The 23132-nt window shown below is 43.9% G+C and overlaps 1 protein-coding gene across 1 annotated transcript in view; it reads left to right on the top strand.

The window, feature by feature from the left end:
* RHOJ (ras homolog family member J) overlaps nt 1-23132 on the top strand; it is an 81270-nt gene that overhangs the window by 46173 nt on the left and 11965 nt on the right. Inside the window, exons 2-4 of the mRNA XM_006096023.3 lie at nt 11476-11534; nt 20604-20768; nt 22637-22732. Of these exons, the coding sequence (XP_006096085.1) occupies nt 11476-11534; nt 20604-20768; nt 22637-22732 (320 nt within the window). The remainder of the gene's footprint in view (nt 1-11475; nt 11535-20603; nt 20769-22636; nt 22733-23132) is intronic.

The raw sequence follows: 23132 nt of genomic DNA, 5'->3' as shown, positions 1-23132 counted from the left end.
AACAGGACTGGTTAGCCATGAACCTTACATTGCTGATAAGCATCCAAAATATACTTTTATTTTTAGATGTTTTGGGGGAAAACAATTGTTGGGAAAATATGTAAACAAGGACATAAAAGTGGTAGGTGTTACCTTATATAAACTTTGAGAAAATAAAGTTATAAGATGGGCTCCCACGTATTCATTGCAGAAAGGACCCAAGAACTGTTTTATCTCAAACTGTCATACATACATCTTTCTTTAATCATAATTAACCAACAAATATTAAAAAGTAAAAAAAATATATAGTTACAGAAAAGAGCACCTATTCTGGTTAGTGATATTAGACTAAAATAAGTGAAATAAAAAGAAAAACTTACAAATACATAAAATGCTAGGATCCTGAGTAACAATCAGGCAGACAAGTAAGTATAATCTAGAGTAACCACCACGCACAGTAGAAACAATCTCCTAACGATCTCCAAATTATCTTATAATACTGTGGAAAATAAGTTATTGAGAGCAGAAACACACACTCCAAATATTCATTCACTTGACTAGTTCATTTTGATAGGCCTAGACATTGTCAATAAAGGGCTATATTTAGAACCAATTTACTGCTGTTGTCTTTACAGCTCATATACTTCTTTCGGTATGCAGTCAATGTGTTTTTGGCAGATTCTAGCATCTTTGAATGCACAATATTTCCTTGGTACCTTCCAAAAGCAAGTATAGGTAAAACATTAGTGGTTCATCATAATTCTCTGAAAAAGATAAGCTGCTCTGTAATACACGGTTTATAAATCTGCACTGCAGCAGTCCTATTCATCACATGTTCTACTCATAAAAACACAAGGTCGGCCCTACAGCCTAAAGTAAATCAAGACAAGCCTAAGACAGAATCAGAGAGGACCAAGAAGAATTGGTAGAAGTCAAGTGATGGGAGACAATTTAACTTAAATGTGATGACATTTAATCAAATCTGTATATAACAGTAATAACAACAACATAACCACAATTGTTGGGCACCCAAATATCCTTTTTCTGATTAACATATACAATGTAGAATTTTATCTCCTACCATCTAGCATTATATCCTCAATACTTTACCATATTCCTCAATATTCTTTAAAAAGTTACATAGCCCAGCCAGCATGACTCAGTGGTTGAGTGTCAACTTATGAACCAGGAGGTTACGGTTTGATTCCTGGTCAGGGCACATGCCTGGGTTGCAGACTCAATCCCCAGTGTGGGGGGTGCAGGAGGCAGCCAATCAATGATTCTCTCTCATCATTGATGTTTCTATCTCTCTTTCCCTCTCCCTTCTTCTCTGAAATCAATAAAAATATTTTTTTAAAGTTACATAGTAAGTTTCCCCATAACTGATGAGGACCAATCACCAACTCTTGAATATCTAGGTTGTGTCCAGCTGTCAGCTATAATAAACACTTGATGAACAGCCTTTACTTGTATATATTGTTGTGCGCTTGTATGATTATTACTGGGAGTACATTGCAGAAATAGGCTTGCTGAGTCAGAGATAGACCCACATTTAGGCCTTCGATCTATCCTGCCAAACAGTTTGCCAGACCACTTGAACCAATTTACGTTTCCTGCAGCAGTATGTGAGTGCCGCATCATCGCGTGTTCACCAGCACTGGGTCTCATTCATCGTCTTTGTCAATTTGACAGGCCAAAGATTTCATCTTGTTTAATTTGAATTATTTTTACTCCAGTATTTATTGGCCCTGTGTTTGTTTATAAGTTGTCTTCATTCTTTATTTGCTTCTGAATTATTATCCTTATTGACTAGTAAACATACTTATGTATCAAATATAATCACTCTGTCAAGTTCCCAAACTCAAAAATCCTATCAGAATTACTTTAAACTTATTAACTGGGGAGCTGTAACATCTTTACAACACAGAGCTTCCAACCCAAGACCATGAGCTGCTTCCCCATCTGTCTTCCTTTATGTATCTCAACAAAGTGCTTCCTCTGCTGTTTCTCTTAAAGGTCTTGCACATTACTAGACACATTATAGCGTTTGTTGTTGTCGTGAAAATAATACTTTCCATCATTTTTTCTAACTAGTTATAGCTGGTACCTGATAGAATTTTTATGAGCCTAATAATTCTTCTAAAACTCTTGGTAGGAACACACTCTTCCACTTTTATCAACACCTGGTGTTTGAATTTCCTCTGTGATTATTTCTAGACAAGAAGGGGAGAGAGTTGCTACAAACAGACTGCCTACTTCTGTACTGTGAGACAGATATAATAAGAAAGATAATCTCTCTGTAGGAGTTTATAAACTTTAAGTTTTTTTTCCTTTATGTTACTTCATCTATTATTCATAAAACCTGTCTAAAGTGGATGGAATACTATAAAGTAATTGAGTTATTAGTCTCAGAATTGTAATGATGAAGAACCTGAGGTTGAGATCTGAATCACTCGCCTGGAGAATCTGATCAAAATGCAGACTCTTGGACCCTACCCCACACCTGTTTCCTCTGAATCTTAGGGGTAGAGTGTGCAATCACGAATCTGTGTTTTTAACTCGCTCCCCTGGTGGCTGCCATGGTGCATTTAGATCACCAAGTCAAAGTGGAGGCTAAAACCTAAAGTTTCTGCCTCTAATTTAGGTATTTATCCTACCGTCCCTCAATGGCAGCTTGATTCTTGTGGGTTCCTAGCCATATATGAACATGACTAAAGGAGCTTGCATTTTTGTAAGATTTCTTTATTCAGGGGATCCTGCAAAAAAAAAGTATGCTCCGGTTTGCAGACCACAAGCCTCCACACGCAGGATTCATTTATAATGCAGTCACTTTTTCCCAAAGTCTTAATGAAAAGACTGCTCCCTGTACTCTGTGGCTGCCGCCAGGAAGTCTGACTACTATAACTTGCAGTCACAGTGACCCACAGGACACCTTGGCAGTAGCCCTGCCCCTAGCCCTGCCTCACTGGCCTGGAGTCGGCAGCCCTGGAGCTGGTGAAAGTTGCCAGGGAAAGTGGGAAAGTGCCCCAAGCACAGAGGCCATTCAGGACAGCCTCGTTCCCATGGCATCCCCTCACAGCAAGCAGGCTAGCATTAGTGTAGAATGTCATCGCTGGTGACTCCATCCTGCCCCTTAGTGTCCAGGAACACTCACGGTGACCCTTTAGGAAATGCCAAAGATTAATCTAGAGAAAATAGATGCCTCAGAGAAAACCTCCAGTTTGGTTGGAGTTTAATGCACTGTCAGTCTCTCAACCCCTATTTATGGAGCTATGTGCCAGGCCCATTCTAGATGCTGGAACATGAGAATGAATAACGCACAGCACTTTATGGCCCAAAGGGCAAGTAAGCATGGAAAAGGGGCTTAAGGTACTTGGTGGGCATCAAAGAGGAGTTATGGGAGTGAGTTTTCCAGGTCATGGGAGTTTTCTAGGCTGACAAGTATAGGGAAAGCATTCTAGAATTTCTTTTCCCAAGAACATGGAACAGCTTAAGCAAAGGCATCATGAGTATGACAGACTGCAACCAGTCTGGATTGTAGGACAGTAAAAAATAAAAGAGATCTGGAAAGGTAAACCAGAAGCCAGATTACAAAGATTTCATGCACTCTTGAAGGTATTTGAATTGTATCTTAGAGACGACGGAGCCACAGCTGTGGGACTGGTGGCAGTGAGGAAAAGGCAGCACAGAAGATGGAGTCTGGAGAACGAATGTGGACCGGGAGCCCTCTGTAATGGGGGTAAGGGGCTGCAGTGAGATAGCTACAGAGATGGGAAAGAGGAGTTAGGTTCTGGAGATATTTAGCAAGTAGAATTGGCAGGGCATGGAGACCAAGCAAATGTTGAGGGAGGAAGGGTGAGGCCAAGCAAGTCTCTGAAATTCCAGGATGTGGATGTCATGGAATCATGGCTCTGTCTTCGGTTTGGCCCCATCCCCAGTCAGTTCCAAGTGCTCCCCTTCTCTTTTCTCCACACCCTCCCTCCTCCTCTTCCATCATCAAACAAGTACTGGCAAGGAAAGATCTTTCCTGAACAGCCTCCCACACCCAGAACCAGTGCAACTTCATTCCAGCAACCTCTGTTCCCAAGTGTTGTTATTTAAGAAGCCATGTGCTCCGTATGCCACCTTACATTTGTGTAAGCTTTGGTGTACAAAATTTTCATATTCATGATCTCTTCTGCTCCTCAGTAAATTCCATTCTGCCAGTAAAAAAAAAAAATATGTAGACATAGGGAAGCTGTGGCTTGCTCAAGGCCCCAGAGTTATTTCACAATAAGCTGAGGGCTCCAACCAGTTCTTCTGTCTTAAATTCCTGGTGGTTTCAACTTGGAATAACTACAGGCATACCTAACAGATCAAAGAAACATGACCATGGAGGGAAGATGCATGGCAGATGCATTACCCTGTTCAAATGGACTCTCGTTACTGCAGGATGAATACACAGACCTCACAAAAGCAAGCCCTCAGCTCAGAGTCCTAACAGATTTTCAGGAAGCTTATTAGATTTTCTCCTCATTCTTTGCTCTACAGAAACAGGACCTCGTGTCAGCCTGTCAAATAAGAGACTTCCCTGAGCCACAAGCAACTTTTATTTCACACACACACACACACACACACACACACACACACACAGTCTGCTGCTCAGAAAACAAGAAGCATTCTTAGCAAATAAGGGAAAAGAGCAGGCTGAGGTGAGCCATGCAGACGAGTAAGAAGGGTTTCAAGCCACATTAAGAGGATCACGTATGTGGGATGGATACCTCACCAGGAAGGAATTTGCCACCATTCCTGTTTATGAAAATGTATTGTTTATTTCTAGTTTCATACTGGCTTCTAACTTATTTTAACTTGAGGTGACTCTCATCCCAGAGGCTTCTTATAAAATGGTTCCTTATAAAATGTGCATGCATATTTGGTTCCTTATAAAATGTGCATGCATATTTGGTTCCTTATAAAATGTGCATGCATATTTGGGAGGTTTAAACCAGGTCACAAAAACACACAAGCTCCCCCAAGAGTGGACACTGGAGCGAGGTGAGTCAGTCCCAGACAAGATCTTCTAGGAAGGAAGCAGAGCAGCGGATGAGGGTCAGTTCAGAGGAGGACGGGGTGGGCTGGGGGGACGGGAAGGGGCGGTGGTCAATGGATGCTGCTGAAGATATCCAATCAGCAAGTATGATGAGGGTCAGGATTGTGAGTTTCCATTTAAACTCCCCATTTCTTGCCACCCCCTAGACACAGACAAGCTGCTGTGATGATTACCCCCTGACTTCTCAATAACGTATAAAGAGTTTTTATGTACCTTTAGGATAAACATGATTTGTTCATTTTTCAGGTGAGAGGGAGACATACCAGAGTTGCCCAAAATCTCCCCAAATGAGTAGCAAAGCAGGGACTTGAATTCAGGCATGGAGAAAAATTATCTGAAACTTGGATATACAGTGGGGCCTTGACTTACCAGTGTCCCGACTAACAAGTTTTTTGAGATACCAGCTGTCTCTCCGCTGATTTTTTGCATTGAGTTGATAGAGTAATTTGAGTTAACGAGCTCGGTCTCGGAACGAATTAAACTCGTAAGTCAAGGCCCCACTGTAAGGCAAAGTGCATGCAATTGTCTTTCCCATGTCCAATGTCATGCTGGGGCAGTGTTTAACACCCTCCCCCAAGAAGTAACAATCTAGGGTAATACACCTTCATCTGATTCTACTATTAACTAAAAGCTTAGACTTTCTGAAGCTGCATGCTAACTTGTAAATCTTGTTGGGTAGAGATGCCAATAATTACTGTTTAGTATAAAAGAAAACACCAAAGGCTGTCTTTTCCACAGGACAGTAACCAGCTTTTTATTGAATGTAGCCATCTTATTCTAACATTTTGCTTCTTAAGTACCTATGTATGCCCACTTCCTCGAAATGCCCTTTGAACAAGATTTATCATCTTACTGGTCCTCTCATTATTGAGTTCATAAATCTTTGACATACCCTCATCCTATATTTCCATGAGAGTCATGTTATTAACTTTCTTAAAATTCTATTTCTTGCTATGTCTATAATCTAGTGTTTCTTCCTCCAAGATAGCACCTTTATGGTACTACATCCACCCACCTCATCAGGTCTGCCTCATTCTACCTGCCATATAGAATACAGTCGACATGAGTGATGCAGTCAGCTGGCTATATGCTGGGAATGGAAGGGCACTTCGAGGCTTCCTCCTAAGTGGCCTGACATTTCCAGCCTTCGAGTTTTCAGGATTCATCATATATTCACAAGATGGATTTCATAAGCCCATTCTTGGCAGCTGAGATGGCCAGCCCTCCAGCCAGCAAGAAAGGGGCTTTAAACCAGGTTCCTATGGCTGCGGATGGGCTAGACTGGCGGGCTGGGCTGGTTTACAGGGAATGACAACACGTCCTCATCCTGCAAAGGACACGGAGTTTTGTGAGGTGGCCGAATTGCTGAGGGGGGTAAGTTCTCTCTGAGTGAAAGAAATCAAAGCCAGGACTTGGACTTCACTCCAACTCACAGAGGCCACTTCAATCTGCACAAAGAAGAAACACAAGGAAGCAAAAGGTTTACAAAGAAGGCCTCCATTTTACATACTTAACGGGTCACTGACAACTTTTCACACTTTGTGGAGAGAACCGTCTGAGCATGTCATATGACCCACTCTCTTTAAAACCTCTCTAAACTCAGAAACAACGCTAAGAGTCTGAGAAGAGAAGGTGATCTGGGATTTCAGCCTGACTGCTGTCTGCCAGGCAGATTTGCTGGCTGCGGGCACTTCCCAGCAGTTAGGCCTTGCCAGGAGCCTCAAACTGCAGGTCTGCACAGTTTGAAGGACTCTCCTCTGCCTGAGTTGCCCCTGGTGCTCCATTTCTGTGTTCAGCATTTACTACGCTTGCCAGGATCTGTGCTGCGTACTGTGTGGGACATGGGGTACGGGAATCCTGTTCTCAAGGACCTTCCTGTCCAGTTGGAGATATAAGACAAATATCTAAATAGCTACTGTTTAGGACAGAAAGTGACCAGTAATTCACAAATATTAAGACCCTACTATGTGCCAGTTAATGTGCACTGGGTATACAGTGGAGAGCAAGAGAGACTAGTCCTTAGAAGAGGTTTAATAAGCATTTGCTGAAGGAGAGAAAAGAACAGTTGTTCGTCACCCACTATGGATAGGCCAGGCTGTGTGCCAGGCATTTTCTCATTTAATTTCCTTCTCACAAGTCCTCGCTTTGGTAGGCAACGCTATCCCCATTTTTAACAAATAAGGAAACAGGGGCTCAGAGATGCTAGGGGGCTTTCCCAAGGTCACGCAGACAGCGAATAGCAAAGGCAGGATTGTAATGAGACCCACCTGACTTAGATCCTGCTCTTTCAACCTCACTACATTTACTGTTAGCATTTTAGGGCACACCTGCCTTCGTGCTGCTGTGGCTGATTCATTTCCAAACTGAGGGGCCTCAGAGGACACTGCAGCCTGTTGGCAACAATAAGGCCTCCACTGCTAGTCCAAGATAAGGGCTCACAAAGCCATTTGGACCACCCACATCTGTGATTAACGCCTGGATCTGTCTCTGGCTGTCCCTAGATGTTCTCTAGCATCAGCTGTGCGATCCACTTATCTTCCGATAGAATGGGAAAATGAAAGGGCAGAGAAGGGAGAATAAAAGTGACTTCCAGAGCCAGGGGCACAAGCCCTGCTCCCTTCCTTTCAATTCCTCCAGCAAAGCTGGCCGAGCACACAGAGGAGACAGCCACTGCCCAGCAGAGCTGAAAACCACACCACTTCTACCCCAACATGTCATCCTCCATCTTCCCGCCATTTGCCAGAACCCAAGGAAATTGTTTTCATTCCTTCTCTTTCACTTTCTTGGGGGGGGGGGGGGGGAGAAGAATTGGGGGCTTTCATTGATCAACAAAGCCTTCCGAATAAAGGCTGCATTCGTGAATCAGCATAGCCCCACCCTGCATGCCCACCTCTTCTGCCCCATCTCCCCATGCACCCCAGGGAGCTGGTGCGCCACCCCGTGCCCCGCCCCCAGCACACCCTGGTGGCTCCTGGACCGCCCTTATCCCTTCTGCGGAGGCACCTTGGGGAACCTGTGGCCATCCTGGGGACTGAGCTCACACACCTCCTCCGGAAAGCCCTCTCTGACCGCGCTCCAGCAGTGCGCATGCGCACACCCAGCAGGCCCCTCTGGCGTTCCCACGCCCCACAGCACGCACACGCACACGCACATGTACGTACACGCACGTACGTACGCACGCACAGTCATACCCCTCCAGGGAGCTCCCAGCCTCTCCACGCTGCCCTGGCTTGGCGTTTCCTGTGCTGCACCCTGCCCGCGCCTTGCTGGTAACCCCTCCTCTCCACGCTCCGACAAGCCTCCTACTCCCTGTAGTGAGAGGACCAGGACCAGGAACACAAAAGCCCCTGGAAGGGGGGAGGCTAGAGGGAGGAGAAGGCTCTCGGCCCGTGCCACCTTCCTGGGGTGGCGCTGGCCCCACCGCTGCCAAGGGAGAAAAGGGGGAGGCCTGGGGACAAGCAGGCTGAGGGAATGGTTCTCTGAAAACCCGAGCAGGAGCTTCAGGGCTCCCGTGGCAAAGGTCAAGGCCATTGCTCAGGAATGTTTGCAGCTCTCGGTGGAGCCTGGGGTGACAGCGGCTAGGGCTTGCGCCACAGGAGGCTCTGGGCCTGGAGGTCGTGGCATGGCCCAAAGGGGTCCTTGGAACAGCTGCCCCTGACCGGCATGCACTGGGCTTGGTAGAGGTAGGAAATTCCTGGAAATGGCTGGACTTCTTCCCTTGGTTCCTGATCCGTGACTAGGTAGTGAGTTGGCCACGAAAGGAAGCATTTAGGCAGAGTTCAGGAACATAGGGCTGGACTTACGCAAAAGCATTCAGGAAGAGAAAAACAGAGCAGGGCCAAGAGTGAGGGCCACGCCGGCTCACCTCCACTTCCATCACTAGCCTGGCGTTTGAAAGGACGTAAAAAGGTTTAAAATCCCTTCTGTCAGTGTTGTCACCAGGGTTGGATGGAGCCGGGTTCACCACGTTAAAGTGCACGTTTAAAAGCTGAGCGGCTACAGCGAGGTTGTCAAACTTAACACATGTGGACCTGTGTAAATTAAAAAAAAAAAAAAATTCCGTGTCTGTGGAGGCAGTGCTTTTAAACAGGTGCTTTGCAAAGAATGAGCCCCTTAAGAAGTACTTTGCATACATGTAGCCCATCAACCTGAAAACAAATAAAAGTCAAATCAGTACCAAATCAGCAACTCTGAGCAGCAGACTAGAGAATATGTTGGAGATAGGGTTTTAACCATTTGCACGCCATAAGCGTCTATAGACACAAGTGGTGGACCTTTTTTAATTAAATTCAAAATATCGTGGCAGTTAACTGGTTAAAAGGTTGCGAATTCAGCTCTGGCTGGGTAGCTCAGTTGGTTAGAGTGTCAGCCCCACTAGACCAAGGTTGTGGGTTTGATCCCCAGTCAGGGCACATACAAGACGCTACCAATGAATGCATAAATAGGTGGGACAACAAATAGATCTTTCTCTAGCTCTATCTTCCTCTCTCTCTAAAATCAATAAATAAAAATAAAAGATTGCTAATTCAGTTTCTCTTTCCTGCATAGCTAATGGTAGAAGGCACCTTTACATTGCATTTGCAGTTTTTAATCAACTAGGAAAAATCACATTCTCCTTTATTATTTTACATCCTTTTTCCAAAGAGAAATTAAATTTTTTTAGAAATCTAACTTTGCTCTTTCCACTCACCAAGAGAAGTGTATTATGCTTTCAATCTGTTCAATCTCAGTTTAGTTTCAAGTTGAGACTTTATTTCATTTCCAGACATGTACAGAGTGGATGGTATCCCTCTATTCTCATTTTTTGGATGCAATTGCTTGGCAAAGCAGTAGGCCTGCTGGGTAAATCAAACTCTCCACTTTTCACTCTACATACACCCTTTAGGTATCTGAAACTGAACCCATACAACATGTCTTCCTGCAACTGAGGTTCAAAATTATAATGAATTAGTTGAGCTAAAGCACGGGAATATTCCATTTAAGAAACTTTTTAAAAATAAATATGAAGTCCATCTTGTTTCATTATTTGCTCTGCCTTATAGATTATAAAATATGCAGGTGGGTTAATATTCTTTGTTTTGGGGGTTTTATTAACATTTCAAAGACAGATAAAAACAGACATTTCTAACAGATTGCTTACACAATTCTGTGTCCTGAAAGATGGCTCAAACCAAACAAAATGAAAAAATAACCAATAAAAAGTTCAGCATTTTTTTCCTTCAGGAGCTTAATATTTTAAGGCTTAATAAGAATCAATGAGAATTCTACAGAGTGCCTTAGTGTCACCAATGATATTCATCTTGATATCATTGTAATTAACCTAGTTATTAAGAACAGGAAAAGAGCAAAGGGAAGGCCAAGTATTATAAGCATGTCATTTGGGCAGCTTTGCCAGGAAGCTACAATTTTGCACTCTCCAGGGGTCCAGCAAGGGAAGATAGACAAATGCCCAGTAAAGTTGGGGTGACATACGGAGGGTACTTTCCTGTCAGTCACACCAGGAATAGGTCATTGGCCAGAATGGGTGTGGCCACTGCAAGGGCAAGAAATTTGGAATATTTAATCTCCTGAACAAAGAAGTTCTCTCTCTTTGTCCTCTTGGGACTCTTTTGTGGGGTGGGGGCGCTGCTCTCTTGGCTCACCTGCAGGCCATGTGGACCCCACACACAATGAACTAATGGACTGAAATTAGCCTGCTGCTGAACTGGACCCGGCTGCAACATGGAAAGGAAACCCTGGGCACTAGCTTTGCTTTTAGCTCTACTGTAACCACAATTATACTTCTTCCAGGACCGGATTAAGGGAAACGGGACTTTAGAAACCCAGGGATGTAATCCCATGCAAATAAAAATCACTGATCTTCACATGCAAGTCTCAGAAAATTCTTTTTCTCCAGATATCGTAAGGACTCCAACCCTGGCAGTCCCTGGGAAAATGATACCCCAGTTTCCCCCAATAACAATCTCATCTGAAAAATTTGGACTTGGCTCAGCCCATCCACTCTTACTGCAGCCCAAGGTTGTCTTTTCTTTTTTTTTAATATATTTTATTGGTTTTTTACAGAGAAGAAGGGAGAGGGATAGAGAGTTAAAAACATCGATGAGAGAGAAACATTGATCAGCTGCCTCCTGCACACTCCCTTCTGGGGATGTGCCCGCAACCAAGGTACATGCCCTTGACTGGAATCAAACCTGGGACCCTTGAGTCCACAGGCTGACGCTCTATCCACTGAGCCAAACCCATTAGGGTGCAAGGTTGTCTTTCATTTGGAAATCATGCTGTCATCAATATACATGGATGAGGCATATGCTTATCCTCGCTGCCCAAAGAGATGTTGGCATAGAGAAATGTGAAGGCTCCTGATTGAAGCTTGTATTTATGGGCTCTCCTCTTCTCTTCTCCCCTAGTTACTGTGACCGTGGGAGACAAGCAACACTTGCTCGGACTATATGACACGGCAGGACAGGTATATTTTTATTATCTTGATTTATTATTATCTTGATTTATTTTTATTATATTGGTTCATTCAATAGATATTACCTCTTCTGATCATTGGGGGCAAATTTATTATCTACCTAAATGACAACCAAAGCATATTCTTAATATCTTAAAAATATTTATAATTACAAAAAACCAAACCATTCATGATTCAAGATGTTAATAGGCAAATAATCATTCATTCATTGATTGATGACTAACAATAACCAAAAGAATGTATTTGGCCAAGACTCTCAAGTTCTTCCTACCCATACCAATTCCAGATCTAGGATTACCGAGTCAATTTCAAATTTGAGTTTCACCCATTATATTTTTGCATTATATTCTTTGCCCACCCTTTATTTGAATTGCCTAACGAGCTGTGAAAAGGTTCAGAATGAGATAGGGGATAGTGAGTGAGGGGTAGGAAGAAGATAGAGTAAGTGTTGGGAAAAAGAAAAGCCAGAACTAGATGTTTTCCAAAAGTGAATAACTGAATAACTAGAAGTTGACTCTCAATTCTCTAAGAGTTTTGAAATATTCTCACTCTGTCAGATATGTTTCTTCAAGTTGGAAAACCTGGCCAACCATTAACGTAAAGCAATGAACTAGAACTCTCAACACTTAATCAGTTAGCACATGCTCTACTTCAGCGGTTTTCAACCTGTGGGTCACGACCCCTTTGAGGGTCGAACGACCCTTTCACAGGGGTCGCCTAAGACCATCGGAAAACACATATATAATTACATATTGTTTTTGTGATTAATCACTACTCTTTAATTATGTTCAATTTGTAACAATGAAATTGGGGGTCACCACAACATGAGGAACTGTATTAAAGGGTCATGGCATTAGGAAGGTTGAGAACCACTGCTCTACTTGGTGAAAATGCCACCATCACTTTCTTTCCTAACACCCTATACTTCATTATGAAAAGTTTCTAATGTTATAAATTCATGGGTTGGAGAGGAAGTGGTTAAGCATTTGATAGCTGTGGGCCAATTTCTTTGATAGAGCTTTTGTTACCATATGTCTTGGGTCATTTATTAAGGTTAAAATCAGTGGGTTGTTTAGTTTTACATCTTAAGTCCTTTGGAGTGAACATCTGACCATACTCTTTCCCACTGTGAGTTTCCTGGTAATTGTTATTTATCGTTATACTAGTACATTTGTCTCCCCCCACCCCCCAATTATCTGGATATATGTCTTTCTGCTCAACTTGAAAGCTCTATACTAGAAAAAAAATAGTAAATGGAATTTTATTTGGGATTTCTGTATGCATTTGCAAGGACCACTGTATAAATGTCTGTGGGACATCAAAGGCTAATGTTGGGCAGGTCTAGGAAGTGGGGAACCTAGAAAATTTAGCTCCAGACTCAAGGCTTCTAAGAGCATCCAGTTTCCACTCATCAGCAGATGGTTCTTTGGGCCATCTACTCTCAGGAAGTGGAAACTCACAGTAATACCAAGACACAGAACTAGGACAGGATACCCCCAGATGCCCAATATGGGAAAATTGGTTTGTCTCCTCTGAGCTAAGTACAGGGGCCTCAGTGCAGCTCATACTTGGCTACTCCTCCACCAGAAAGCATTCCAGCAAGAAGGGTACGCTGCTCTTTGGTCTGGAGTTGCCAAACTCAATCACATAATCATTGGGGTGTCTCCCTTCATCAGGGACTCACAGCCTTAAAGAAAGAGGAGTTTACAGCCTTCTCACCTGTAGTCATATTTTATAGATATTAAATCCAGTTTGAAAAGTTCTGTACAGCAAGAATTATTGCCTGACTCTGAAACCTCTGTTTCCCGTGCCTTCTAAAAAGTGCTCTGTGCCCCTCATGCCCTCCCTCTTGTATAGCAGTCCATGCAATTGTTAGCTTCTGTGCGTTAATTGTCCCCAGAACAACCTCCCCAGGCCTCTATTTAATTTCAAATTCAATAAAATGGTTTAAAAGCTCGTGTGGAGTTCAATTCTTTTTTCCCACTGCTCTGTCCTTTATAGAAAAAAAAAATAGACAATACTAGTATAGGAGTTGAAGCTCTAAGGCAGTGCAAAAATATCTTTAAACACCAAATTGAAGAAAGCAGAATGACCTAAACCTCTGACACCAGGGAAAGTGATGAGCACGGATAAAATATAACAACAAATGGTTTTAGGTATTTCTTCAACTTAACTTTCACTTTAATGTTTTCCAGCAGCTACTTTGAAAGCTCGGAGGTAGACAAGGCTCATAGGGGAACATAAAACACGAGGATAAAGAATCAGAACATGTCTTACATTTTCCTCGAGGCCTCAAATTCTATGGTTAGGAACTTTAAAAGATGACTCCAACTTTAAAAGATGGCCCAGTGGTTCAGTTGGTTGGGCATCATCCCGTGCATCACAAGGGCTGTGGGATCTATTTCCAATCAGGGCATTTGCATTTGCAACGAGCTAGGCCAGTGATGGCAAACCTTTTGAGCTCGGCGTGTCAGCATTTTGAAAAACGCTAACTTAACTCCTGTGCCGTGTCACATATAGAAATTTTTTGATATTTGCAACCATAGTAAAACAAAGACTTATATTTTTGATATTTATTTTATATATTTAAATGCCATTTAACAAAGAAAAATCAACCAAAAAATGAGTTCGCGTGTCACCTTTGACACGCGTGTCATAAGTTCGCCATCACTGATCTAGGCTGTGGGTTTGATCCCAACAGGGATGCGTGCAGGAGGCAACCAATTAATGTTCTTCTCTCTCTCCCTTCCTCTTTTTGAAAATCAATGGAAAATAACAGGTGAGGATTAAAAATAAAAAAGATGACTCCAAGAAAGGCTAAAAGGAATAGAGTAATTAAGCAAAATGATTTGAAGCTAGACCTAAGGGAAACCTTTCAGCAGTAAAGGATTATTAAATGTTGAAATTCGTTACACTAAGGATGACAGGTAGTTCATTCTGTAGACCAGTTCTCAAACTTGAACGGGCATCACAGTCACACAAAAACCAGCCACTGGGCCCCAGCCCCAGTTTCTTATTCTACAGGTAGAGCTCAAGAATTTGCATTTCTCACACGTTTCCTGGTGATACTGCTACTGCTCTGTACATCATCCTTGTCACTCACAATATGGTCCAATGACCAGCATCATCCATGTCACAAGTGACCCTATTAGGAATGCAGATCTCAGGCCCCACCTCCACCTACCACATTCTAAAATTTATTTTTAAAAGATCCCCAGGTGATTCATGTGCACATTAAAATTCAAGAAGTACTCCTCTAGAAGTCCTTGGTGGTTGAGGCATGGTCCCTAGCGTTAGGAAGAGGTGGTGAAAAATATTACCTGAGTTGATTCCCATGGTTCTATGACTCTGCCAATCAGTCTTTATAACAAATTTAATTTAGAAGCATTGTCCCAAAATTTGCACTCCCTGCCTCAGATAGAGTAGTCACCTCCTCAGTTACATTCTAGTAATGTTGCTGCAGTCATGTGGCTAAGGAACATCTATAACTCAAAAATACTCATTTGGCCAGAGTTACTAGTAAGAAAGAGCCGTGATCTCAAACTTTATTCCTTTTTGAACCACAAAAAGGAAATTAGTCACTGAATCCGGCTATAGAGTTCCCAGCAAGGTGGCTTGCTGTGCATAATTCCATTTCATGAATAAACCAAAAAGCAGTGTCCCGCATCTTTGCTTGAGCTAACTCTGGGTCAGAGTTGATGAAACCAACCTCAAAAAGCACGTGTTCTGAAAGGTAAATTGATAGGAACTCATTATTTCTACCCTCAAAGTTACCCCTGAACAAATCTTTTGACCTGGTTTCCACCACTTGGCCGCACTTTGTTGGCCTTGGGCACAACTGAGACCTTAACCCAGCCCTTGACAAGCCAGCCAAGCATGTGCTTTATAAAGACAGTTCATAATGAAGTCACACACATACACTGCCAGCACATGGCAGCTGCTGTCAGAGATTAGCTCTCTCCCCAAAGCCTGAAACAAACTAATATTTGGACTTGGAGTAGAGTCTTTTACAAACAGTCTTCAGAACTCTGCTTCATCGGTTAGAATTCCAAACATTAGGTTAGGCCAGGGATTTTCAACCCTTTTCATCTCATAAACTAATTACCAGAATTCTGGGGCACACCAAAGACTATATTACACTTTTTGCCGATCTGACAAAAAAAAAAAAAGGTGTAATTTTGATTCAGCTACACTGAATGGCTATTGTGTTGGCTTTTGTCACTTTTTTATTTGACAATCTAAGGGAAAAGTGTCAGTGCCCCTAACTAGTCAGGTATTGCATGTTTTAAAAATACTTGCAGCACACCAGTTGAAAATCACTGGGTTAGACAATGAAATGAGGGCTGTTTCTCAGGGTGACTGCATGTTGCCCCTCAGCTCACACTGGGAAGGCAATAAGGCCAGGCCTGTGAGCCAGATCCCTCGAGGGCTTGCCGCCTCATCCTGCCCGGCACATGCCCCAAGGAGTGTATTTCTGAGCATCTCTCTGAAAGGGATCTCTAGAGTTCAGGTCTTTGGCTCAGCTTCAAAGAATCCGAGAGCCGACTTTTCCATGACGTGCTTGCAGGCCTGTTGTTTAGAGTGCATCGTGAGAGGCCAATGGGGAGCAGGATGCTGGGGTGGGGACGCTGGAACAACGCCTGGCCCTTCGCAGGCTGAGGAATGCCAAGCTAGGAGAGGGGTCTTTCCCAGTTCATGGCTCTGCGCCCAGCGTCCTCCCACCCGCTTCCCACCACCTAGAGTGGAGCCAGCCATGGTACTAAGACGTCTTGCCTCCTTCTCTGAGTAGGCCCTGGCTTACATATGGGCAAAGCGCTGCTCAGATTGAGGCCTCTCGGACCAAACTCCAGGATGGACATATCTCAAAGGCAACATCTGCAAAAGTGGCTGTTGGTGGCGCTGCCAGGGAAGAACAAGAATCTTTTGGTGTCAGGAGTCTGGTTCTCAGCAGGGTACATCCCAGAGTTCCCTGATGCAAGCCCCACAGGATTGGCACGTGGGCAAGCACAGAATGGGTGTGTCACTGAGAAACCGCAGCCCACGGCAGCTTATCTGTCACCAGTGACCATGGGCATGTGGGAGCAGGAAGGTCATCAGCTGCACGCCTCAGCCAGGCCTGCACCAGTCCTGATTTCTAAAGCCCCCTTTCCCCAATGGGCTGAAGAAACATGAAACAGATGGGGGAAGGGAGGTGCCAAGTACAGCTGGGGTTCATTAATGGCAACCCAGGGTCTACTTGGAAGGACGTCAGTCTTCCCCTTCGCTGTTGGCTCACCCAGTGGGGCCATCTGGAGCACAGAACCTGGCATCAATCCTCCATGGAAAGTTTGCCTAAAACCTCAAAATAATTGTTTTTCCTCAATGAGTAACCCACCCTTTCTTAATCACACGCATCTTACTGTGGTTTTAGAAGTGTGCAAATTGGGGGTTAGATGGCAGTTTCCCCACATGACAAGTAACCTTAGGACACGATCTTACTTCCCCCCAAATTTTGAAAAATGAATCTGTAGGGACGTTGAATCAGAGTTTCGACCAGAGCATGTAAACATTTGGGTCTCGTTACTACTCAGTTTAGAAGAAGCTCACTTCAGATTCAGCGCTGCTATCCAATGAGGATAAGGACTCTGCAGCGATCGTTGGCACGGGATGGAGGATGGACTCCTGATTACTAAAGAACTTACTACACTCAGGGCTCTATTCTCAGTGGTCTACAAATATTAGCACATTTTATACCCATCAGAGTCCTATGAGGCCAACACTATTACCAACCATTTTATAGATGAAGAAACTGAGGCAGAGAGAACTTACCCAAGGTTACACAGTAGTCACTGGCGGGGTGAGATTTGAACCCAGAGACTGTGCCTCCCTAGCCCATGCTCTTAAGCGCCGTGCCACACTCCCGCCCTAGGTTTGTTGCCCAGATTTTCCAAGCCACGCCTGACAGCTATGAGTGTGTTGATGGGATAATATGAAAATGAGACTTGCGCTGAAAATCTGGGATAAATGTCCTAAACCCAAGAAGACGTGGAAGCAGACTCCTACTTCCAATTGACTGGGGGATAAGAGAGGCGGAAGGAATGTGCGATGCACTGTCCTTGCCACTCCAAGTGTGGTCCCTGGACCAGCAGGGTCAGCGTGACCTGGAAAGTGGTTAGAAATGCAAACTCTTGGGCTTCATCCCAGACCTGCTGCTGGATAAGAATCTGCACTTTACCAAGGTCCCGGGGGATTCAAATGTGTATAAAGTCTGAGGAGGGCTGGTCTAATGGTCTCACTCACCACCTGCACCATTTGATGCTAAGCTGGTCCCTGAACTTTTCTAATAGTCACCCACAGTCCTCCCAGAACACCAGGTGTGCCTTCAAACCAAACACTCCCCTGCCTTTGGGGTGAAGTTAGGTGGGAAGTACAAAGCCTACCTTGCTCCAAATCCCTCCGTAACACCCCCCCCCCCCCGATTTCCCACCCCAACCCTCACCCCAGCCTCTTTGTCCACTTTAACCCTCCAAAGCCCCATTTGAGTTCTTTTAGATTAAAACACTGTCCCTTCAAGAAGCACTCAAGCACTGGTCTTCCACTCTCAATTTCAAATACCAGCTAGACTCCTCATCCACTCCTCTCAGCCCTTTACACCATCTCAACCTCCAATCTAGGCTCACAATGTGCTCCGTCACAAATAGAAGTCACGTAAGTTATCAGCTGGTACACATTCACATCCCTCGACCTCCCACCGCCCGCTCTCAGTCCCCAGGAGTCCCTGTTATTAACCCCCAGCCCCTGCCACATTTCACAGCTCTGGCCAATGGCAAATGGGGGCTGAAAGAGCCCAGGCGGCCCAGGTGTGAGGCTTCTTTAAAGGTATGTTTGCTCTCTAGTCCCAATACAGTCACTTAGATCATCTGTCTAGGCCTGGGTTTCCTAAACTACAGAATTGGCTGAGGGGAAAGGGAAGCATGGTGACCCGTGTTTCTGAAACGCGATGCCACAGAGTCACCTGGAGGGCACACAGAGACACCGAGGGTGCAGCCCCCTCTCCCCCAGAGCCTCAGCTCCAGGAGGGCTGGGCGGGGCCTGGAGTGGACATGCCTACCACGCTCCCAAGTGATGCCAATGGTGCTGGTCGGGGACCATGCTTTTGGGAGCCACGGTACTGACTGTCAAATCATTCAGTCAAATCAAGATTCTCATTATTCTATTATCATGGAGCTAACAAAGAACAAGAAATACTTCACCCGTCTCACTTCACATAAATTGAGTTGTTTCCCATATTTTCATTTCTTTCCCCCGACTGGATTGACAATTCTTATTCACTTTCTATAGTTCGTATAGCATCCTTCACAGTGACAGATGTTCAGGAGGCACTTAATACATCTTTTTAAAGGGAGTAACCCAGCAAGACTAACGTTTCCACAGAAGAGAGATCAGAATACAGAGCAGGATAAGGCCCAATGAAGGACACGGTCAGAAGCCCCTCAGCTGGAGGGACTCATTTGATAGCTTCTGGGTAGAAAGTCAAATAAACATGATCCTTTCCGACTACCAGTTATTTGCTCCTACCTCATCTAGCTGTGACATTGCTCCCAGTTGTGTTGTGTTTTTTGGCTTTGAGGTTTTAAAAATACAGTGTTTGCTGCCATCTGGTGGTATTTTCTAATAGATGCAGGCCATGAAATAGATTATATATACCCTGTGGTCTCTAAGTTTCTTAGCTCCCTGGGTAAAGCATGAGTCTATATTAAAATTCCTGGGTAACTGAATTTTCAAGAAAATGTTTAATCTGCCACTTAAAATTCTGAAGCAAATAGTGTGGTCACGATTAAGAGCTAGAGTTGGATTCAGGCTAAATATCCCATCCTGATATTTAATAGTTCTGTGACATTTGTCAGTTGCTGAACTTCTCTTAACCTTAACTTCCTCTTCTATGAAATGTGGACAGTGATGGTACCATCATTCCAGTGGTGAGGACTCAACAGGATAATGCATGTAAGTGCTTGAAACAATGCCCTTAGGAATGAGTCCTTGATATATATTTGATGGTGAAGATGATGATGATGATGATGATGATGTAAATAACTGTTCTCAACTCCAGACCAAGGAAGTCCGAATGCCCAGATATGCAAGCTGGGTATTCTGATTTAATTTGTCCCAGGGTAGGAGAGTGGGTAAGGGGAGGTAGTTGGCTAACAGGGCATCAAGATGGTCTTAAAACTCCCCAGATGATTCTATTGCAGTAAGTGACCCATGAAAAAGCCATGTGTTCATTTGCAGGTCACTGAAGACCGGTGTCATCTAATCAGTCAACAGCATTTATGGAATATTTGCCATGGCCAGAGTACAAGTGGGGCATGAGGAAAAAATCAGCAAGGTCCTGCTCTGTTTACGACACCCCGGGTGTGAGGAATACGTGAAAAGGGCAGGTGTCATAAACAGTTGTAGGTTATGGCCTGGAAAGGAGCGTTCTTAGCATATTCTGGTCGGAAAAGTCTCTAGGGAGAAAACAATTAAACTGGCATTTTATTTATTAGGTCACCCTATGGTGGTAGGTAGACTTAGAAACAAATCCCAAATTCTGAGCTCTAAACCTTCACACAACATAATTCTTCAACTCTTTGTTTTGCATTTTAGTTAGCTTTTCTCAGTTAAATTTAAATGCAACTTTTAAAAATCGTATAAGGAGAGAATTTCTGTGCCTTGCCAATGGCCCACTAATTTAAAAACATATTCAGTACAACACAGTTCCAATGTGACAGAATTGCAATAATCCTTATTGAAGTATGCGCATTAAATGGGTGAACTTTATGGTATGTAAATGATCTCACTAAAGCTGTTAAAAATATTTTTTTAAAGTTCATCTTAAAAGGGAGCAATTTATCATCTCCACACACAACAAAAAGGTGTCTCCTAACTGATGGCTCCTTTATTTCTAGTAACATAAGCAAGCACCAGATTCCGGGGCAGGGGAAGGAACGGGGTCTGTGGAATCTTGCCTGTGCCAGGATTCCACTGCACCAAACGGGACCCCCCTCACCAGGCTGTACAACCTCTCTGCTCTCCCCACAGGAGGACTACAACCAGCTGAGGCCGCTCTCCTACCCCAACACGGATGTGTTTTTGATCTGCTTCTCGGTCGTAAATCCTGCCTCTTACCACAATGTCCAGGAGGAATGGGTCCCGGAGCTTAAGGACTGCATGCCTCATGTGCCTTACGTCCTCATCGGGACCCAGGTTAAATAAAAGGCGGTGATGGCAGGGCGGGTTGGGCGGGTGGGAGGGTGGCAAAAAAGGGAAGGCCCTTTGGGGATCTCTTGAACATCGTTTTCTACCAAACACTATAGAAGAGGATCTCAGAGACATCAATCCTACGAACAGCCGTTCTTACGGCCTGCATAATTATTTAGCCATAGTTGAAAAGAACAGAGCTATTTAATGTGAAACAGGGCATTTTAATGTGACCTTTAAAAATGAATCACTTGGCTTTTTATTCTTAAACTAGAGGCCCGGTGCATCGATTCATACACATTGAAAGGAAATTAATTAGAAGAAATATTTTAGAGGCTGGGGAGGGACCAAAGGAGATTGGCTCCAGGGCATGTGTGGCCAGTCTCTCCCTTATCTGGGCCAATCAGAGCTGGGGAGGGACCAAGGGAGGGTTCCAGGGCATGTCAGGCCTGTCTCGCCCAGTCCCAATGGGCCGGACCCCAGCAGCAAGCTAACCTACCAGTCAGAGCGTCTGCCCCCTGGTGGTCAGTGTGCATCATAGCGACTGGTCGAATGGTCGAACGAACGGTCAGACACTTAGCATATTAGGCTTTTATTATATAGTATTGCCAGTGCGTGTCATATGTACCAACCGGTCCGCCAGTTGGACAGTCAGACGGTCGGTCACTTAGCCTTTTATATATATAGATAACCAAGTAATTTTTGAAATTGGCACCCTTCTCCAGCCTGAGCCAGAAGACTGAAGAGGGGATGTTAATTATACTTATCAGCTGCTATTTTTTATATCATCTAAATTCCATGATTGTTTGAAAGTCACAAAATAGGTGTGAATACCAAAGTAACCCCAGCAATCAGAACGGTCATATTATGACAGGAAAGCCTTGGTGACGCTCCTGCAAACAGATTCACTCTTCCCTCTTACCTGTGAGCCCCTGGGTCTTCCAGATCTTAGGACAAAGTGAAGGCAGATATTCCAGATAAACAAAACTGCGACTGTGAACGCCCTTAAAGTGTTTTGAAAGCTAATGAAGTTCCGCTGCTTGGATTTCCAACAGTAATTGCACAAGGGTGTTAAATATTGTTTCAACGTTTTATAGTTTTAAATACATTTTGTTCTTTGTGTTAAACCCAAAGTACTAGCCCAAAGACACAGAAAGGAAAAATACTGAAGGACATGGGCCCACATCCACACCCATCCATGTATGCATGGGTTCTCATACACAGTGAGATTTCACAGCAACTAAAATATTTAATTAAATTATAAAACCTAACCAAACATACATGCTACTTTCAGAGTCGTTTTGCCTTTGAAAAGATGAATGCTTATTCCTTGAGCAAACAAACCCTTTGGAAATTTCTCCTCAGGACTTTCCTTCAGAGCCCGCAGCATCTTTGTTAGAATATCCTCACAGTGGGCAAACCCTCATCCCTGTGAGGGGGGAGATTTGGTTTTAAAAAGCCAACATATGTCTCTTTTGCCAGGAAATAAACTATTAAAAATGCATAATCAACTAAGCATCACTGTAAGGTAATGAGACCGATCAGTTATCTTGTATGTCCTATCAGAATGCTCTAGAAATAAATAGAAAATTTCAAAAACATCTGAGACCGCCACCGCATCGTTGGAGAAAGCCCTCAGCCCCCGGGGTAGCTGCTTTGAAGGGGAGAGGACAAGGAAAGCCTGATGCGTACATTGTCAAGGAAGTCGCTGTACTGTTCAGACCTAATATGGGCATGTGTGTGTGCTTCCTTAGAGAAAATTCATCAACTTCATAGATGTCAAGGGGGGAGGGGAGATATCCATTATGTCACAGTTTAAAATACCTGGTCATGCCTGAGAAGAATGAGTTTATCACATGTGTGTTTTTTGCCAGATTGATCTCCGCGATGACCCCAAAACCTTGGCCCGTTTGCTGTATATGAAGGAGAAACCTCTCACCTACGAGCACGGCGTGAAGCTTGCCAAGGCGGTAGGGTCGGGTTTGAGTTTAATTTTACGTGCACGCCGGGAAGAGTTTGGTGTGCGCTTTGGGAGGCATGCGCTTCGTAGGCTTTTGCGCTTAAAGTGCACTGTGTTCAGAACCTCCGCTCGGCTTCATATTCTCCCCTCCGTCCCAGTCAGGCCAGAAGGGACCATTTGGTTGGCGTTCTTGTCAGCCAGCATTATCTGTTTTTCATTAAGGAAAGAAACTTGGTGAATTTCAAACAGCTGAGGCACTTAGCGTGTGATTTAGCAACCTCTAGAATATCCATTTGCCATGTTTAGTATGAATAAAGAGAGTCATTAGATATGTATTTGTAAATCTCACTGCTTATTATCGGTGTAACTCATTTAAATGACCCCATAAAAGGCATTTTGTGGTTTTCTTG

The sequence above is a fragment of the Myotis lucifugus genome, unplaced genomic scaffold (assembly GCF_000147115.1).
Source record: "Myotis lucifugus unplaced genomic scaffold, Myoluc2.0 scaffold_166, whole genome shotgun sequence".
In the NCBI taxonomy this organism is placed as follows: domain Eukaryota; kingdom Metazoa; phylum Chordata; class Mammalia; order Chiroptera; family Vespertilionidae; genus Myotis; species Myotis lucifugus.
Note: the sequence above shows the minus strand (reverse complement) of the source record. Positions and strands in the feature narration are given on the sequence as shown.